Genomic DNA, 19,119 nt, shown 5'->3' on the forward strand with positions numbered 1-19,119 from the left:
AGAACCCTAAACAATCCCTTCTTCCCCCCTTCTCCAACACCATACTGGAACCCCAGGAGATTTATATCAGTGACCACTCTCAATCCCCTCCCCCCCTTTTTTAACTGATATCTTCTAGTTCTTATAATGCTACCGAAGACAAATCAAGTAATACTTATGACAAATATATAAATTTATTCTACACAGCATGCAGTATTGAGAAGTAAACTGGCCTTCTTATTCAACAGAAGCAGTCATGGCCTCCTGAAATATGATACAAGAGAAGTGATATATACTGGGTGTACTGAAGGTCAAGCGAGCCAGCTGAAATTCATCTCGTTCAGCATTGCCAATTAGAATGTGACAGCTCCTATTAATTAGCTGAGGTAATAAATTTTTTCCTTATTTTAAGCACCAAAGAATACAGTCCTTCAGATACTGGAGTAGCAGCTGACAACTACTGTGAGTTAAATGAATATAGCAAAAAGATTAATCATAAAATTCTTCCCTCACACCTATTTTCACAGAGAGCTTGAGAGAAAGGATGTCAGCAACACACCACCACCAGGCAGGTGCAGAAGCCACAATGTTTACTCCCCAGTGTCGCACTTATTCTCTAGACTTGTATCAGCTGCTCTGTTTTTTCTGGTTTTGCTTTTCATCTACAATAACATGCCTGAAGGTGAGGGATGCACAAGCAGCTTCAAACTGATCTTGTAAGAAAGCTGCTCCTTGCTAACCCGTATTCATCACAGATTAGAAGGTGGGGCTACCTGTCACTTCATTCATGTTAAATTTACCACCTGGCACAGTGCTTTGGGGAAGAGGGGTGCTGTGGTAAAAACAGTGTTACCATATCAGCCCCCGTACTCCTATCAGGGCTCCTACTGCTTTCTGAGATCAGACTACACTGGATTCAGGTATTTTATGGCAAAGAGTGAATGATAACCATATACTAGGCTTCAAGTTGAGAACATGCTAACCAGGCAAGGCAGAAAACACAAGCAAAGCCACAAACATTAAACTGTTCTGTATTAAACATATAGGAGGATTCAAAAGCTAGTTTTGTTTTAGCAGGACTTTCAGCAGCAGCATTCATGTGAAATATGCTGCCACCAGTAGACTTTTAAACAGCATTGAAAAGCAAAAGAGACAGAAGAAACTAATGGTGACCCTGATTATCTTTTCAAAGGTTTAACATTACAACTAACTCCTATGTCCTCTTACACAAAGTGGACRGTCTGCAATACTGTATTAATCCCAGTTGGAATGGGATTCAGTGTTATGCAACACATCCTCAGCAATGCCTCGCTTGCATGCGTTTCCACTGTCTGGATATTAAAACCTGAGATAGCCAATGGTTAAGAATGTGTAATGCAACCATAACAGCTTTATGGAATAAATGCAATTTATTCCAAGTTGCTGCAAGAACACTTGTTGCACAGTATTACCTCAGACTAAAACAGGTGATCACAAATACAAACATGAAGGAGTTGAAAGGACAGGAGTTGAAGGAAAAACAAAACACACACAGCAAGGAGTAGCTTATGTGTTACAGAACAGTCCATAGAGAACAGGGCATACTGCACATTAAAGATCAAACAGCCATAATGGCAAAGAACTACTTTCAGCAGTTTGTAAAAACTAATTTTTGAGAGGACTCATTAGTCTGGCAATAATGAACTAGCTGTGAACTCCAGGTTTGACTACAACAGTTTTGTATTGCTACAAAATCAAGTTCCAAGGGACAATGCTACATTCCCCCAAATTCACCAAGATGGGTCAGAGAAGGCTCACCTTGATTTACTGTCAAATTTCATTGGCTCCTCTTGAACAGAACTATCAAAGGCTCCTGCACTGATTTTAGACTCCCTTACTACTGAGACTAAATACCTAAACATCTCTCTTCAGATAGCACTCAAATTCACATGGTTTTAGCCCCCCTTTTTGAGGGGGGAAGATGGCAGACACATCCCCCAGAAACAGAACTTTCCAAAGGAATTAGATGAAGACCGAAATTCAGGCATACAAAACAAACATTCGTCTGCCACCTTCACTGCGTTCACAACTACCACCACTTCAAGGCCCCTGTAGAAAAAAATACCCAAGATGCACCTGTTAATTTAACCCCCCAATGGCTAAGCTTGAATTGTTTAAAGACTCAGTACACATATAAATCCTGTTTAGTTAAAAAAGAGAACAGGAGACAGTCAAAACAAACCGCATAAAACAAGCATACAGTAGAAGGACTTCTGGAGAACAGTTTTCTGCTGTGCTTCAAACACTATACTAACTTTTTGCCATTCCTCTAAAAAGTTTTCTATGGCCTTATATTATGAAATTAAAAAAAAAAGTCACACAAAACATAAGTAACAACTAAATTAAGCAAAAGCCTTGTTTTGTACTAAAGGACTCAAAGTGCACAGCAACACAGCACCGTTAGGCTAGATGCTGCTTATTTAAGCTATGACTTGATTCTTTCCTTGCAGGCAAAAACTACAGCAGTCTTGAAATTCCCATAATTTGCACCAGCACAGAATATTCCTTAAGGATTCTTAAAACAACACAACAAAACAAAAACAAAAAAAGCTTTTTATATGGACATAATCTTCACAGTTCCATATAAACAGCCAGTTCCTCAAATACCCCTTCCCAAGCAGTTAGTTAAATATAACCTCCACTTTTCTTAATCCCCTGAGGAGACAAACAGCAATGGTGTACTTGCTATTCCATAAACTGTGTTCTTTACTTCTTCCCTCAAACTTTATCCATCTTTTAAGACTGACATCTTAAAGAGAAAGCAATTTCACATTATTGGGCACAGCTGAGAAAACCATCCATATAAAGTAATCTTTAGGGAAAGGAAAGAGCAATTCTACTCAGCACAAACTAAGGAGTAGTAGATACAAAAGACTTTTCTGCATAAGCACTAATGGGCACTGTCAAGTACTATTTAGGGCTTGTAACCCTCACACAGACTGCTTACGAAGTTCTGTATTACTGATACTGTCATTTACAATACCTTCCACTGTCTTGTTTAATGCTGTCAAACTGCATTAAACTGACATTTTAATCTTGCAGCACTTAAAAAAAAATCAGAATTCCAAAAACATCTAGAAAGGAAAAGCAGTCTTCTGTGTTTCCTATTGTTGAATTTAAAAATAGTTTATGATGTAAAAGAGAGGCTTCATGATTTGTAACTGTCATCACTTTCCATCTTGGGTCAAAAGGCAGTTTAGAAGAACATCAGATACAAATCTTAATTCTGAGTTTCCCAAACTCATGTTTTTGATTGTAATAACCTCTTATTTTTTTAAGACAGCATTTAAATAACAAAGGTGTGAAAGGAGGAAAAGAAAAATTAAAATATCCCAAACAACTTTCTTACAGGGTAAAATGAAAGGACAGGATAAAAGCATAATCAAGCATCTTTATCAGTCATATTTCATTTGGCACCATAAAAGTGTAAAATATCTTTAGCATAAATTATACTTTTATTTTTTTTTTTTTTTAAAGCATCCTTTACACCACAGACTACTGTTAATACTGCTTGGGAGTCTCAATAAAGGCTTCCCGGGGTGCTACTTCAGTTTCCTCAGCAGGATGTGGAACAAAGCCACTGTAAGCAGACACAGTAAAACGTGATAGTCCTTCAGTGACAGCTCTCAATCTTCTCAGTCCAACTCCTACTGTTCACTACATTCAAGAGACCTGCGATAGCTGTGTACAACAGACAGATCAGGTACTGCTGACATTACTAAAGCCTGGGTTTTTAAAGAGTTACCCATAAACTCATAACAGTCAGACCAACAGTTGTAGTCAGATAATTTGCTCTGCAATTATCTTTTTCTGTAGTCACAATTTAGTTGCAATACATTCATTCCGCAAAGTCATCTGTAAATAAATACCTACAGAAAACTTGGAGATTGGCCTAAAAATTACTGGCAAAAATCTAGACAGTACATTTACTACACAGCAAATACTTTTAATTCAAGTTAATCAGTGTATTACCTCAGACTGCATTTAAATGACTTCCTACATTAGCTGAATCAATGGCATGTTCCTAGTTTTATTCCTCACTGGTTCCCACTTTTAGTTGTTCAACTGATACTAACTTTTAGATTTCTGTGTTCACCATTAGCACACCTGAACGAAAAAAAAAAAGGAGTCACCTATTTTAATTGTAAAAAATCCAACTAATATTCCTGACATCTGGAGAATTCATTTTTAATCATTACGTCCTGGAACATATTCAGCAATGAACAGTATACTGCTCATGAAGAACAACTTTTCTGCTCTTTGGAATATTTGACTCAACCTACTTACTTTCATTCAAATTAGGGGTGGGCGAGGGTTATTCCATTGTCCTCTATCCCAAGAGGAAAAAGGTTTTCCAAAATGCTCTGGACTAAGAATTTTAGTTCTTGATAGTCAAAAAAAATTTGCATAAAAATGAAAGCACGTCAGATTTTTCACTTAACACACTGTATATGTTTAAAAAAAACAGCTTGAGAGCAATCCTTAGGGCTTACTTGCATTAAAACATGCTTATCTGCAATTCAACACTTGCAGCAGTCACCTTCATACATTACAGCCTCATACTGATGTCTATGTAGGCTATCTCAATTTACCCAGCACATTAAGAGGACATTCACACTTAGCTGAATTGAGTGAGTTTTCAGTTGTGTTTACATACTATCCTATGAACCATGGTTTATATAAACCAATATAGATTTTTGAAGATGCTTGAGAAGAGGTATACTGTATGTCAATTGATGAAAATTGCTGAATTATATTTTTTAAATAACCACTATTATTTCTAGTTACTCCGCTTTACTTACCTTCAGAGGTTTTCCAGCGTTTCCACAGATCCTCAATGGTGATATGTTTATCTTCTCTGTGTAGATGACTATGTTTATTAGAGGCATCCTTATATTGCATATCTTCCCTTAGAAACTGAAGGAAAGGAAAAACATCATCTTAAATTCCAATACAGCAATCAATTTCTAAATAGAAGCTGCAAGGGAATTAGGCAGAGGAGAATCATTACTAACTCTTCTCCATACAAGCAGCACACAATTCATGCAAGTTGACCACTTCAGAGACTCAAAAAGGAAATGAAGCATTCTTACAGGAACTGATTTTTGCAATTAAATCCTAGGAAAATTGAAGCTGCAATTGTTAGCATACTAAATTTGACAACACTAAGCATATCTTAGATTTACAGTGATTTATCATGAATGCACCAAGTCATAAATGCATGCCTCTCTATTTTGAAGACATATAAGCATATCATCTACTTGAAGACAAGCCCACATAAAATTTGAAGTCATACCAGTCTTTTATGAATGAGTAATTATTTCTCCTTGAATCCTGCTATACCAGCTAAAGGYAACTGCTTGAGATGGGAGAAAGGTTAACTAAATATCACTAAAACCTTTTGATTAAACAACAAAAATTTGAGCTCTGTTTCATCAAATGAAAAAACACAAGTATTCTTAGTCCTAACTTTCCTCTCGCTAAAAATGCCTAAACGGTTACATTCCAAGCACAGAAGCATTACACAAAGTTCTCATTCACAGTAGCTTATGGAAAGTCTCATCCAAAATACCAAGCTTTGCATGTTAGCAAACAATATGACAAAAAGGGGGATCGTGCAATCATGTCATACATATTAATGTTGTACCAATATTAAACAAGTCACGAGCAAGCGTTTTCTCCACATACATATGAGCAAAAAGCCACGGAAGTGCAGAAGCCCTAGAGAATATCATCTTAGCTAGGAGCACTGTCAGGAAAAATGGATGCCACAAAGAGTAAGGAGCCCCAGAAGTTGAAGAAAATGCTAGAAAACACGATCCACTTTAAAACGGATAGCATCAACTTTTTCTTTGAGACTTCTTTGTTGCAAATAAGGTTCAATTTCTGCAACAGATAAGTTACCTCACTTATATCAAATCAACAAAGCCCAAATCCATTGACAAGCTTTTTGTGAGGGCAATAGCTGAAACACTCCAGAAAATCCATTTAACACAAGGCAGCAACACACCACTGAAAAAGGGGAGAGCACAAAATTGCAGATAAAAAACCCTGAAAACATAACAGAGGAAAACCTAGAGATCTCTTTTAATTTAAAAAGTGGGCTTCAGGGGGTGGGGGAAGAATACTGGTTTTATATCAATGTCATTTGAATGGAAGACCCAAACTGAATGCCATCTTCAGCCTGAACTATGCTAATATGGCTGCTAAACTATTACTGAGTCTCAGGCTCCTTTTGCCAAGTGAGGTATTTCCCCCCAGCTCTGCTCCTTCCCAAGCTTTTGGTCACGAATCCATAGATTACATCACTGGCAGGAAGTGGGGTTGGAGGGGAGATTGGACAGACCACAGCATTGCTCAAATGCTAAAGACTAGATTAACAAAAACTAATTTTACTCTGAAGGGTAAGGATACCTGGAGCCATCCTCATGCTGTTTATTTCACCGAAGGTTAAGACAACGTCACCTAGCACTAGACCCTCCCTGCCTCTCCTGCAGGTCTCCAAACGCATTCTTCAGAGATATTTTGCAGTTTGTTTCTGAACTGGCACCTTTGCTACTCTTTCAGCAGTGCAATAACTGACATAGCAGTTAGCTGAACTACACAACAGAAAGTAGTACTGCAAGGGCAGAGGAGCACCAACTACAAGCCCCTTTTAGTCTTGTTCTATTGGAACTGGAGATATTTAAGTTTTTTTGTTTTGTTTTTGAGCAAGTTCAATATTTGTATACCAGAATTTAGACTTGTCACTATCCAAAGCAGTGCTACATAGCTGAAGTATTTTATGTCCTTAGACTGTGCAATGATATGAAACTTCAGATTGCCAAGAATCATGTATCTCTTCATTTGTAAAGAATTTTAGAACTAGGTATAGGAGAAAGCACATGAAAATTCCTTTGCAACAACCTCATTCTCTTTACTTATTGTAAAGGACTATGGATAAATTAAAAAAATTGAAGATTGCAATATGTAACAGTTTACACCATATAAGATCAATAATAAAGTAATAACTGCATCTAGGACTATTACTGTATTGACATGTAAAAACATTCATTCTCCCTCTATATAAACAAATGTATAATATATAGAGAGAGATAAATGTATAATATGTATATGTACATGTATGAATAAAAAGCTACTTGTAACATATACAAGCTACAAGGAGGGGTGCATGGGAGACAAAGTTCAAATTAAAACTCAGGCTCTTTGGTAGAATACAAGCCCGCCCCTTTCAACATACTAGAATCTGCAACATTATCTAATTCTCAATAATTTCAGCCAAATTGCAGTAGAATACCAGGCAGATTCTTTAAGTCATTATTCTTATCAAGAAGAATATTCCCAGCCTTTTCTCTGTGAGCTTTGAGCATCCACTGCTCCAAACGGGAAGATAAGTTTTGCTGCACACACTACTCAGGACAGCTGGTAAAACTCAGGCCTTAGTTTACATTACATCACTCATACAAGCATGTATTCCAAGCCAGTTTGTTACTGTTTACTTCTGAACTATCATAGGATTACATGGCTAAAATTATACCTGGAAATAGCTCGATTTAAGTGATATATAGAAGTAATTGGAAGAAACTGGAAGTGAATACTGGCAGAGTAGTCAGGTTTGCGAATAAAGCAGAGGCCATTGTTAGCATTGTATATTCCATCTCACCTTTCACATAAGGTGAGACAGAATAAAATTCAAGTTTAGAATTATGGATGTTGAAGTAAAACTTAAAACAAGCAAGTGGAATTGTACAGTGTCCCCCACAACTCAAAACAATGAGCCACAAAACTGCAAATCAATAATGGCAGTAAAAGCTGAGAAAGGAAGCATGGGCATAAGGTTCATTTGGAATTAGTAACTCAAATTAAATACAAGCAAAAAATCTAATTATACATGAACAGAAAACTACTTTCATTTTACTAGATGGTCTGCAAGTAACTTATCAATATTTCTTCTTGGTGATTTGGTGGGTTTTGAAGTAGTTCATTAACATGGTTCCCTTTGTAATTYACTTTTATATCACCCATAATATCTGTTACTATGAACTTACAGGTTAGGATGACATTTCAATTTCCTTACCAAATTAGGACTAGAGTTAGTTTTATTTTGCATATTAAAACAGTTAGAACTCATTAAGAAAACTGATATTCATACTGCTTTTCATAATTCATATTGCACCTAGTCAGCAACCTGCTTGAATACTCTCAGCTTACACATTCTTTGCTCCTTAAGCACTATAAAATAGTCTCCATATACCTCTGCAGCTCTTTAGTACTATGGTTTAGTACTTAAATGAAGGACAGACAAAATTTCTGGCCACATTCCTGATTTGATTTTGAAGTTGGACCTGCTTTGAACAGAGGATTAGACCTGATGGAGGTTCCTTCCAACCTAAATTGTTCCACAAATTTAAAATTCTGACTATGGACACTGACACATTCTTCCTTATTTCCTCTTTAATTCCTTTGTTTCTTCAGTGTTAAAATCCTAACCACAGAGTGTCCTGGATTTGAGAGAGGGGATTCAACTACTGCCCTGACTAGTTCAGTATTTCGAAAAATCCCTTTTCAAAATACATGAGAACAATTGAAAATAGCAGCTTGTTGGGGCAGAGGCAAATACAGAATTTCTGAAGCATCACGATCCAGCAACTATAAAAAGGGACAATACAGACAAAGGACTGACTTCTGTAACTATATACAAGTATGTCTGTACATATACACAGAAATACCTGCCCCATGACCTCTGTTGCATGCTCCACAGTCCAAATGTGAACTTTGAGTCCTTCTCAAATTGGCACAACTACTCTGAAGCTGGCAATTCTCACAGCCAACATGCAATATGCATATAGAGATTGACTATCTCATTTTTTTCCCCACCCCACAATTAGCAGAGTGAACTGAAGAAAAGGCACTAAATAATAAGAAAACAAAAGATCATCTATTCCAACCACTGTCTCTAAACCTGTCCAGATCAAGTACAGCCTCACAGTCGAAGCAACAGGAAAAAAATTGATGTTGCTTGATCTACCTTTCCTCTCCAAACGAAGTACCTACTATCCCCAACATGTCCTTTGTGAACAAATATGCTGTGGCTTCCTTCCTCTAAAGACTCTCTCTCTTCATAAGAAGGTTAAGGCACATTTAACACTCATTCTTCAACTTGCTGGCTGGTGATGCATTGACCTTGGAGACTCCAGACAGCCAGTATGGACATTTAATTGTCTTAAAATCAAGTGTTCTAGGCTAATGCTTTTTCTGAAGACAAACAGCATGGCACATATGCTATATCTAAAGGGGATTCCAGCACATGTTGCACCTCCTCAGTTAAACATATCCCTCGGATCAGTTTTGCTCCTAAGAAACAAACTTGCTTTTTTCTTTGCTGCTAATTGACAGCAAAGATCATGAAATAYTTTATGACAAGAACATTTGAACAATTACAGGCGTCATCAAGGAAAACATGCATTGCTGTTAAGAAATATGTAAAATGCTACATACTTAGATATGAATAAGGAAGAGAAGGAAAATGCCAACTCAGATAAACAGAAAACCTTCAAGGTGTTACATCTCATCCCATAGCACCATAAGGTGCTAGAAGAACATGTTCTGAATTTAAGAATCTATCCTAAATTACCTCAGTACCTAGAAAATCAAAGTGAAGAAGAGTTTATGCAGAAGTCGCAATGTTTCATGTTGTTCTGCTACAAAGCCAGGAGAGGGAGCAAGAGTTAACATATAAACTGATGTTCTCAAAACTGTGCTAGGAACACAGGCTATGTTAACAAGTTGAGGAAAGAAAACTGCAAAGCTTAATTTCAAATTGCATCACAAATTAAGTAATGCACAGAAGAATCTGCTGGGAGAACAGGACAACAGTGGAAAAGATCTGGTTTATACTGAGAGACTGTTCAGAGTATTTGCTTATTTATTTATTTTTAAGAGCAAACCAATGCACACAAAACAGAATCCTGAGTCGTTTGTATTAAAAATCAGTAGAGAGTTACTCCTCAGAAAGAGTGATTATGCATTTATATGAAAATTTCTTCAAGAAAAAAAGCCCCTCTTCTCTTCGATCCTATGTATATTACTCATTTCCTGTGAGAATAATCACAATGATTTCCATGAGTTCTGTAACACAGGACTGTCACAACAGTAAATTTTAAAGTGTGTGTAGTTGTACACAAGAACGTCACTTTTCAAAGAAATTAATGCATTCACTAATGAAGAAATATAATATGATCAACAAGCATTTCTTGTTTAATATCTTTCTTTCAAAGTTGGCCTAATATGGAAGTACTCCTTTAAGAAAAGGAATTATGCCCTAAAATGCAAAAAGCCACAAATAAAAAAACCCACACACCACACACACACTCAGGTAAAGCAAGAAGATTTTTTTTGTTCCTTGCCATGGCAGCTAATCTCTCTTCTATGTATACTTAATGACCAGGTCAACAGAAGAGGTTAGAAAAATAACTCTATAAACAGGGAGATAAAAAGAATAAACTCTGAAAGCATCTAAGGATTATCTTAGCCAACATAACTGCTAAACAGGGAGAAGGCCTTTTAAGACTACGAAGTTGAAACCAAAAAAGCAGATAGGTTACATAAAGATTATGTGAAACAATGAAAAGCAATCAACTGTCAAGCTAGGTACTGCAAAACCAAGCAGAGTACTGTTAAAAAAAAAATTCACACACCCTGGACTCAAAACTGAGTTTTGATCCAAAAAAGTACTATAGCAACTGTGCTGCTCCAAAAATTCACAGCCCAAAGCCCAGGACACAGCAATGCAATAGGTAGAAACATTCTCCCTGGAGCAAATGCAACTGTAGAGCTGTGCAAGAGAATTACAAGACATCACGTAAGTCACGAGCTTCTTCAGGAAGTCTTTAGTATCATAATATTCACCAAAATCCAGTAAACGCCAACAACTAAAATGAAGAACAATGAAAAAAACTGACCCTTCAAAAACAGGGAAAGACTGAAATCCAATAGGGGATTGACATAGAGAGCACTTAAAAGCTGAAGCCATATGTGACAATACAGAAAGAAGCAGGGCAGTAGAAACATGGCAGTTACAAGAGATGCTTGCTCCTTGCCAGTGAAGAAGCAAATGAACAACTATATACTTTTGCAAACCTCAGTACAAAAGCAAAATTTACCCCACTCATTAATTGCAGAAGGAAACACTCATTCTATGTTTATACTTTCTTCTGAGTGAAGGCTTGCATGCTTGATTTTCAGTTTTGCAAACTTAAAGTAAACTTGTCAGAGGGTCTATTTTAAGAGCAATTAGTAACATTTCCTGGCTAAGTGTTAACATCTTCCTGGAATAGCTATTCCTTAAACAGGGTTATTTCCTTCAGGTCTGTTTCTTCAAAAATAAAACASCACAGAAGAAAGTTAAAGCTTTCATTTTCCTATAATCCTATACTCAGATACATCAAGTCCTACCTACAATAGTCACCGTTAGAGAGTCTTTAACATCCCCCATCTACTGCTGTCAGATTAGTCATATTTACTATGTTATCATGATGGCAAGCGTGCTTTTTAATTGGCAACCTACTATGATTGAGGTATGTTCTCAATTTTCCCATTACAGAAACAGTTTCTAAGGATGCTACGTAATAAAGTAACATATTTAAACATAACAGAAAACTTTACTTGCAAAACATAGTACATAGCTGTGAAAGTGGAGCCAGGTATATCCTAAATAGTTTACAAGGCCTATTAAAAAAGATTATAATTGCAGCATAAAACAAATCTGTAGCTATTCTATTGTAGTGTAACTTTGAGATTTCCTGAAATGCAAGTCAGCATTTGAGAGGACATTTCATTGCAGCAGGACTAACTGCCCGCAGTGCTGCAGAAAGAGGTGCAGACAGCTACACATTAGCTCCAGCACTTCCAAGGGGGCAAGGCATGAGAGGTCTGATCCAAAGCCCATTAGAACAGGTTTCTGTGCAACTGTACCCATGATGGCACGTGTTGCCTCTCTACAGGACTTCTTTGCATGGACACAGCCATTGACTAACAGGGCCATAATGTTTTCAGACCACCGCTGTTTCCTGCTTAGCCTGCTCAGAGTTGCTACAAAACTTCAGGACGCTAAAAAACACTGCCTTTTAAACAGCCAGGGGTAAACAAATTAGCAGCTCAATAGTAAAATTCAATGCAAACAACTCTTCTGTTAAAGCCAAGACAGAAAAATCTTAGTTTCAAGTTACTAGAATATGCTATAACCCTAGCAAACGGAAAAAGAGAGAAAAGATCAGTTTTGAATAAAGGTACCTTCCACCTCAATATTCAAGCATATCAAAACAGATCTACAGCTGAAACRTGAATGAAGATTATTACTGAAAATAATAGAATCTTAAAGTAACCTACGAGCTTTGGGGAAAAGACTTGTTACATTCGTTAGGAAGCTCAAAAGATTTGTTTGAAAGATCAAGTGTTCTTAACAGAATGTTCTGCACAGCAAGATGTAAAACAGACTCGGGAAGCAGCCCAGTATTATGCAAAACAGTGATACGCTCCTCGGTTTCTGAACCGTTCCAGTAGGCATTTCTTAACCACACAGAATTTTGCTCAACAGGCTGACTATGAAGTATAAGTTAATTAGTGTGAACACAAACACCAATCTAAGAACATTTATTATATAAACAATCATGACAAAAACCAAAATGCTAAGGGAACTTTAAAGGTATGTAGCATCTTGCTGGGGATGTATATTTGCAGACAAGAAAACAAAGTAAGAGTTCAGCTTATAGCAGAACCTCTCCCAGCTGAAATGCTAACAACTCAGCTAGGTTCCTGAAATTTCACAAGGGCCCAAGATGCACTAAATGGTGTAAAAAGGGAGATCAAGCTTTCAAATTATGTCACACAAGCTTCAAGTTAAAAAATAAACAAAATAAAAACCACCACACTACATTTGGTTGGATTTCTTCAAGAGCCCCTAGCTAAGCTTAGGGAGGTTAGCGCTTCTCAGACTCCTCATCTCCCAAAGGAAAGTCCTAGCTCTCTCACAGTGCAGGCATTCCACTAACTCCACACACACGCACTATCCACCAGCTGACCATGATTTTTTTTTAACATTATGTACATAGTAGATGTATTTCCCCCTTCTTTAAAATATTTCGCTAAATCATTAGCCACTCCAAGATGTAACAATTGGAAAGAGAAAAATTCTGCATATAAATTTGCTTGTGCTCAAGAACACAAAAGGGCTATTCCAATAAGCAAAGTCATCCAGAGTTATATAAGGTTAACAAGTTTTGAAAGTGATCTTTAACCTTGTACTTGTGTGCTCCTAATGTCCAAAATACACAGTTATAAAATGTAAATAACACAGTATCTTGCAGCTGATTCTTTAGGCTTTCCTGTCATGGAATTGCTTGCAGTTTTCTCTGAAACATTTGGTACTTAGCATTGTCCAGAACAGGATACTGAAGGAACAGGTCTCTAGTCCAATCTAGTAAATTATGTTCCTTTGAATTTTTATATCTGTTACCTAAGGAATTAAAGAACAAAAATATCCACAGAATTTTTTTTACCAACTCATTTTTGTGCAAATGGGACAGGCAGTCCTATTTCAGTAGTAGTTCAGAAAAAAAATCATCTTTAGAAGTTATATGTCAAAATTTATTTCTTCAGATTCTGCCAAAATAGCGATACTAATTCATAATATTTCAAATAATGAGCTTGTAATACAGATTGATGTGCACATGCATGGAACATTTTAATTGCTGAAAGAAAGAAAGCCCAAACAATCAAGGATATCACTAGCAAATTTATTATATAATAAAAGTAATGAGAGCATGAACTGCTTCTCCTTTATTATAAAAGGTTTAATTAAATTAGCACCAATTCTGAACTCACTCCAGTTCTAGATTTTTTTTAAATCTGTTTTGTTTACTCGTGAATGAAGTATCTTCTCCATATTTATTTCCTTTCCTTTGACTCTTTTTTTAGACTCCACCCCTTCATTTTCCCTTAAAAACACAGCATACTCTCTCATGACACTATGCTTGTGCCACCTCTCTGATCATTTGCATCTCAGATGGAAATATGACCTTGAGTCCTCATAAAAATGGCTTCACAGCACCCATCCATTCTGAGCTGGTTTCTTCCAGTTAAAGAGAGATCCTGGCCTGTCAAACATCCCACCTCTGTCAAGCTGTCAAATTAAACTTACTATAGCCAAAATAGTAAGTATTGTTCCTGATCAGAGCAAGCTAGCTACTTTTTCCTGCTTTAGACTATCCTCCTCCTGGTGCTTAGACCACTAAAGCTAGCTTTTTCTCGACTCTTGCCTCCAGACAACTTTTTTTTTTTTTTTTTTTTTTTTTTTTTTAAAGTCATGCACTTATGCATTTAGCTTCTGAGGTTCAAGCTGCCTTCTTTCACCAGACTGCTAGAAATTTATGCTCCAGTCATGTCATGCTTTCACTAATGCAGTCACTTCCTCTCTGCAAAGTCTTTTTCCCCTTTTAGTAATTATGCAAGTAAACTAGTAAAAAAAAAAAAAAAAAAAACACACAATGAATCTATCTGCCTAATCTAGCAAGTGATCTATCCAAAGATCCCACACAAAGCTGTAAACTCATGCCATTAGCTTTTGAGTCACATAATACACACAGTAAGATATTACTGTTTCAAAAACATCAGCCTATTCTATTAMTTGGATGTAGGATCTACATGTAAAGTTTCTTTGGAAACAGACAAAAAGCCTATGTAAATAATGAACATAAGTCTGTCTTACTGCTTGTGCCTCTTCATCATTAAGAAAATCATGTATGCATGGTGTAACAGATGCTTACTGAGGCAGACAGCCTTCCACACCACCTGACTAAAGCCTCAATCAATAACATTCTCCCTTTCAGTTACCCTTTCACAGCCTACATCTTTAAACCAGTTTAAAGAATTGCAACCTTGTGTATGTTAGCAGTAAAACAACAGCAGCAGCAAATCTGGCTGATTAGGAAATGCATATTAGCCTGCCCCAATGATAAGTGTGGGGGTTTTTCCCCCTCACATCCTACCTTTTTCTTCTGTGCTGTAGTACTCTTTGCTTTTCACAATGTGATATCCTACTTCAGAAAGTAATTGCTGTACAGTAAAGCATAAACCACTTCAGATTACAACAAAATTATCCAAATCAGTCTTTAAACTGTACTTTTTGCTTTGAAGTACATCATTATACAGCCCGTCAGACAAATTTTAGAAAGTTATATGAATCCCAAATGCAAAAACATTTCAAAACATATGACAAGTAAAACAAAAGCTCTTTTGTTCAAAGTATTTTCTAGTAAGTAGAACTAAAAAAGTATGTTCTAATGAATTTAAAAATTCAAGGCTTTCTATCTTTAAAAATTTCTGAAGTTATATCACCTAGTCTAATCTAGGTAACAAACCAAACACTCCGGGGGGGGGGGGGGGGCACCTAACCAGTCTGTACTCAAACTAGAGCCACTCTTTATCTTTATTAGAAGACTTTAATAAATCCCTCAATGCACTCCAGTGACTGAAAAATCCTAAAAATTTGCATCAGATTTCCCACATAAATTTCATCAAGTTTAGCTACAGTCTTCTCATACATCTATACATGCTAGATGCAAAAGGCTTCCAGTATCAGACAACTTGAAGAAACAGCTTCTTATAAAGGTTCAATTTTCTTATATCCTAGAGAAGTTCTGTTTCTAATGCTGAGAAGAGTTTAGCTATGTATAGCAGACACCACATTAAACTTTTCTCGCTATTCTTAAGCATTACAGTCATTACTTGAAAACGGATATATTCTCTGCAGAATGATTCTATATGAGAGTTAGTTTTACAGAGAAAAATAAACTACAATAGGAAAGAGGACATGAGAAACATTAGAAAAAGAAAAGATGGTGTGCAAATGAAATGTCTGGAGTTCTCAGCTAGATTAGCAAATTGAAGTAGTTAAAATAGTTCAACAACTTAAGCCCTTGTTACCTTTCCTCTCTCAAAATAACAAAGACTTCCTTCCTCAGTGTCAATATACACTTGTAAACTGTAACACTGTTTTTGCGCTGATTAATATTTAATACACTCTTACTGTCCTTCCAGGAGTTTTATTGCAAGCAAAAACCATGCAGCATGAAAGAGCAGGAAATCCATTACTCTGCTGTTAATTAAAATAGCCATACTTAATGCAAGCTTGCCTTTTAATACAGTGGTTCTTAAAATATTAATCCTCATTCTTAATCAAAACAAGCAGCATTATCCACTGTGTTGTAGGCAATTTGTTTTTAACTAGTGTATATTAGTACATATTTAGTATATAATCTGACCTACTGAAATTAATCAGATATGCAGATCAGATAAGTTGATAACTATATTGTTCAAGTGTCAGATTTTTGAAAACTAAAATAACGAAAAGATCTGGCCAGAATGTTATGAACAAGAACAGAGATTACTAGTTTAAGATGCAATTAAGTTGCAATTCTAATTTCAGTTTTGTTTTCAACACCCTAGAAGGAAGTACATCTATGCAAATAGATAGTCATCACTGATCTGCATGGAAACTACAGTTGGAAAGAAAATGCTGATTTAACATTTTTATTAACTATTTCTTCAATAATTAAAAATGAACTAGGAGAAGAAAGGCTACATTTCAGTCTTCTTGCTTTATGCACAGTAGAGTACTCTGAATATATAGCTTTCCTTGTCTCTCCTCCTCAAGACCCCTGCTGTAACAACAGCATGTCCTCATGACTGTTCTAATCTCAGTCATTCTAACAGGTTTAAGAGTAGCTTCTGGSCTTGAACTTTTCTTGGCATTCCTCTGGAAGAGGATGAAACTTAAGCTCAGAGATAAAGATGAAGAAATACGCTGGAAACAAGGACAGTTCTTTTCAATGCTTACAAAAAGTTTCCCATGTATGAGTATTTCAGTATTTTCTTTATTTTTTTTTTTAAACTTTCAAGTATAACTAATGTATGCAAATCAAGAAAATCACACAATACTGGGGAATTGTTCAGAAGGCTTATGATGTGTCACTAATGTTTTGGTTTGTAGACTGGAAAGACCTGAAAGTGTCTGTCCCAAACACTAATAGCAAATAAACAAGCATCATGATTACTAGCTAAAATAACATACACTACTGTGAAATTACAGTTAGGCTATTTCCAATGCCTGAACTAGCTCACCACGGTGCCCTGTAAGGTACCAAGCAGATTTTTCCTCAAAAATAAAAAGAAAAAATATTCTAGATTATTCTCTCCATTGTACTGTTCCTTCAGAAAAATCAGAGTTCTGACACATACCAAAACAGCAGTGGTGTCTGATTTAGTTGTCACAAAAGAAAGTTTAAGTGGCATCACAGTGAACTTGACAAGGATAATTCACAACTTAACTCATTCAGGGAGAGCAATCTTACCTCCCTGAGACATTACAAAAAATGGGAGGAGAAATCAGGGCTAGATTCTTCTCCCACTCACCTTCAGTGGGAACAGGCTTATCAACACCTATCATTTTTAGGGGACAGCGGACATCCTCACTCCCCTTCCTTTCTCAAGCCAGTATCTGACAACTGCCAGAACATAAAAGCAACAAGAACATTGCAACTACATGGATATTTCTCCATTCCACCCCATTCATTTTGAGAATCAGATGGCAAAGCTGAACAAGTATAGCGACAACTCCTTTGCCAGGGCTACCAGGAGCCTACGTACTAACACTGTTCAAGCGCAATCACTAAAAGCACAACTGCAAAAAGCTTCAGGCAGGTCTGAATAGCCTTCCTTAAGTCAACAGGGCTCCATTAACCAAAAGCAGGAGGTGCTTATTACTTGCCCAAAAAAATGAAAGAAAAAGAATAAGAAAGCTTTCTAGACTGCTCTCTGCAATAGGTACAGTTTTGTGCCATGAAGTGGCTGGAACAGATCTGATGTAAAAAGGAAAGCCCAGTGATGCCTTAAGCAAGAAAAACTTTAAAGCAAAGAAAATAAAATACCAGTTAGAAGCCCACATCAACTCTTAATTACCTCACTGCAAGCCAAACCATTTTCCCCGTCTCTTACACTAATCACAGCAGCTTTTGTATATAAAATTTCCATTATGCTAGAACAATGAAAAATATTCAATTTTTGACAGTTCTAGAAACTGGACCTTCCTTCAACATTTGGCTGTGGAAAGGGCTAAATAGCATACAGCATACATATAGCAACAACCACTCAAACTCAGGAACAAAGAGATTCTGTAAAACAGAAAAGATAGAGCCCACAAGTATGCGCAGCTGAAGGCTTTACACTCCTACCTCATCACTTTCATCTACTTCAATACCACCGTCTTTGTCATCATCCATCTGCTTATGTATCATGCGGAGAGCTTCTAGACTGAATCGGTCCTCCTCAGTAAAGCATGGTGGGCTGAGTGAACTGCAGGGATCTAAGGGGAGAAAAGAGTCAAAATAGAAATATTAATTACTGTTGCTCCAGAATAGAAAGTTTCCAAGCAAGAGAGAAAACTTAAGTTTCTGTAGGTGTACATATGCTCAACTGCACAAAGCCACAAGGTCAGAGATGTCAAATTTAGGTGAAAAATAGTATTTCTTACAGAAAAAATAAGTGTAAAAAACACTTTTTTTTAATCCAGTAAGGAAGCTTAGGGAAGAGGCAGAGATAGTTCTGCCTCTTGCAATATGCAGGAGTGCAAAAGAAGAAAGCACACCACATAGAAAATTCAAGGGATAACATTCAACTGACACATGCCTGATAGTCCTGTATGCTCTGATCAAAAACAGCAGAGTCACTGTGGAGCAGGATTCCAGCTCAGAAATAATATGTTTTCTTTCTCATTCATGACTGAAGGCTCTACTTTCCCCTATATCAGGTCATTGCATTTTTGTTCTTTCCTTTCCACCAGACACATAACTGCTCCAAAATTCTAAAATACATGATGACCTCCACATCATTAAAGATAGGTCTTTCACAGACCTTGGTATTAACTATTAGTTAACTATTTCATTAATCCTAATGTATCCAACACCATTAAATGATAGGTGCAGAAGGATACAGAAATAATTTTTTGAAAGTTCAGCTGAATTAGACAGTGAATTTCCACTGTAATCA

General features: G+C 36.6%; 1 protein-coding gene across 2 annotated transcripts in view; it reads right to left on the reverse strand.

Annotated features, from left to right (window-relative positions):
• The window catches only part of STIM2 (stromal interaction molecule 2), a 36,220-nt gene extending 17,788 nt beyond the window's left edge, over window positions 1-18,432 (reverse strand). For both annotated transcript variants that reach the window (XM_026071108.1, XM_026071109.1), the window contains exons 1-2: window positions 18,306-18,432; window positions 4,821-4,935 (exon numbers count right to left, since the gene is read on the reverse strand). In XM_026071108.1, coding sequence (XP_025926893.1) covers window positions 4,821-4,935; window positions 18,306-18,368 — 178 coding nt within the window. In that variant the 5' untranslated portion in view covers window positions 18,369-18,432. The remainder of the gene's footprint in view (window positions 1-4,820; window positions 4,936-18,305) is intronic.
• Window positions 18,433-19,119: the final 687 nt, after the last annotated feature.

Source organism: Apteryx rowi, unplaced genomic scaffold, assembly GCF_003343035.1.
Source record: "Apteryx rowi isolate R43461 unplaced genomic scaffold, aptRow1 scaffold_321, whole genome shotgun sequence".
Lineage (NCBI taxonomy): Eukaryota > Metazoa > Chordata > Aves > Apterygiformes > Apterygidae > Apteryx > Apteryx rowi.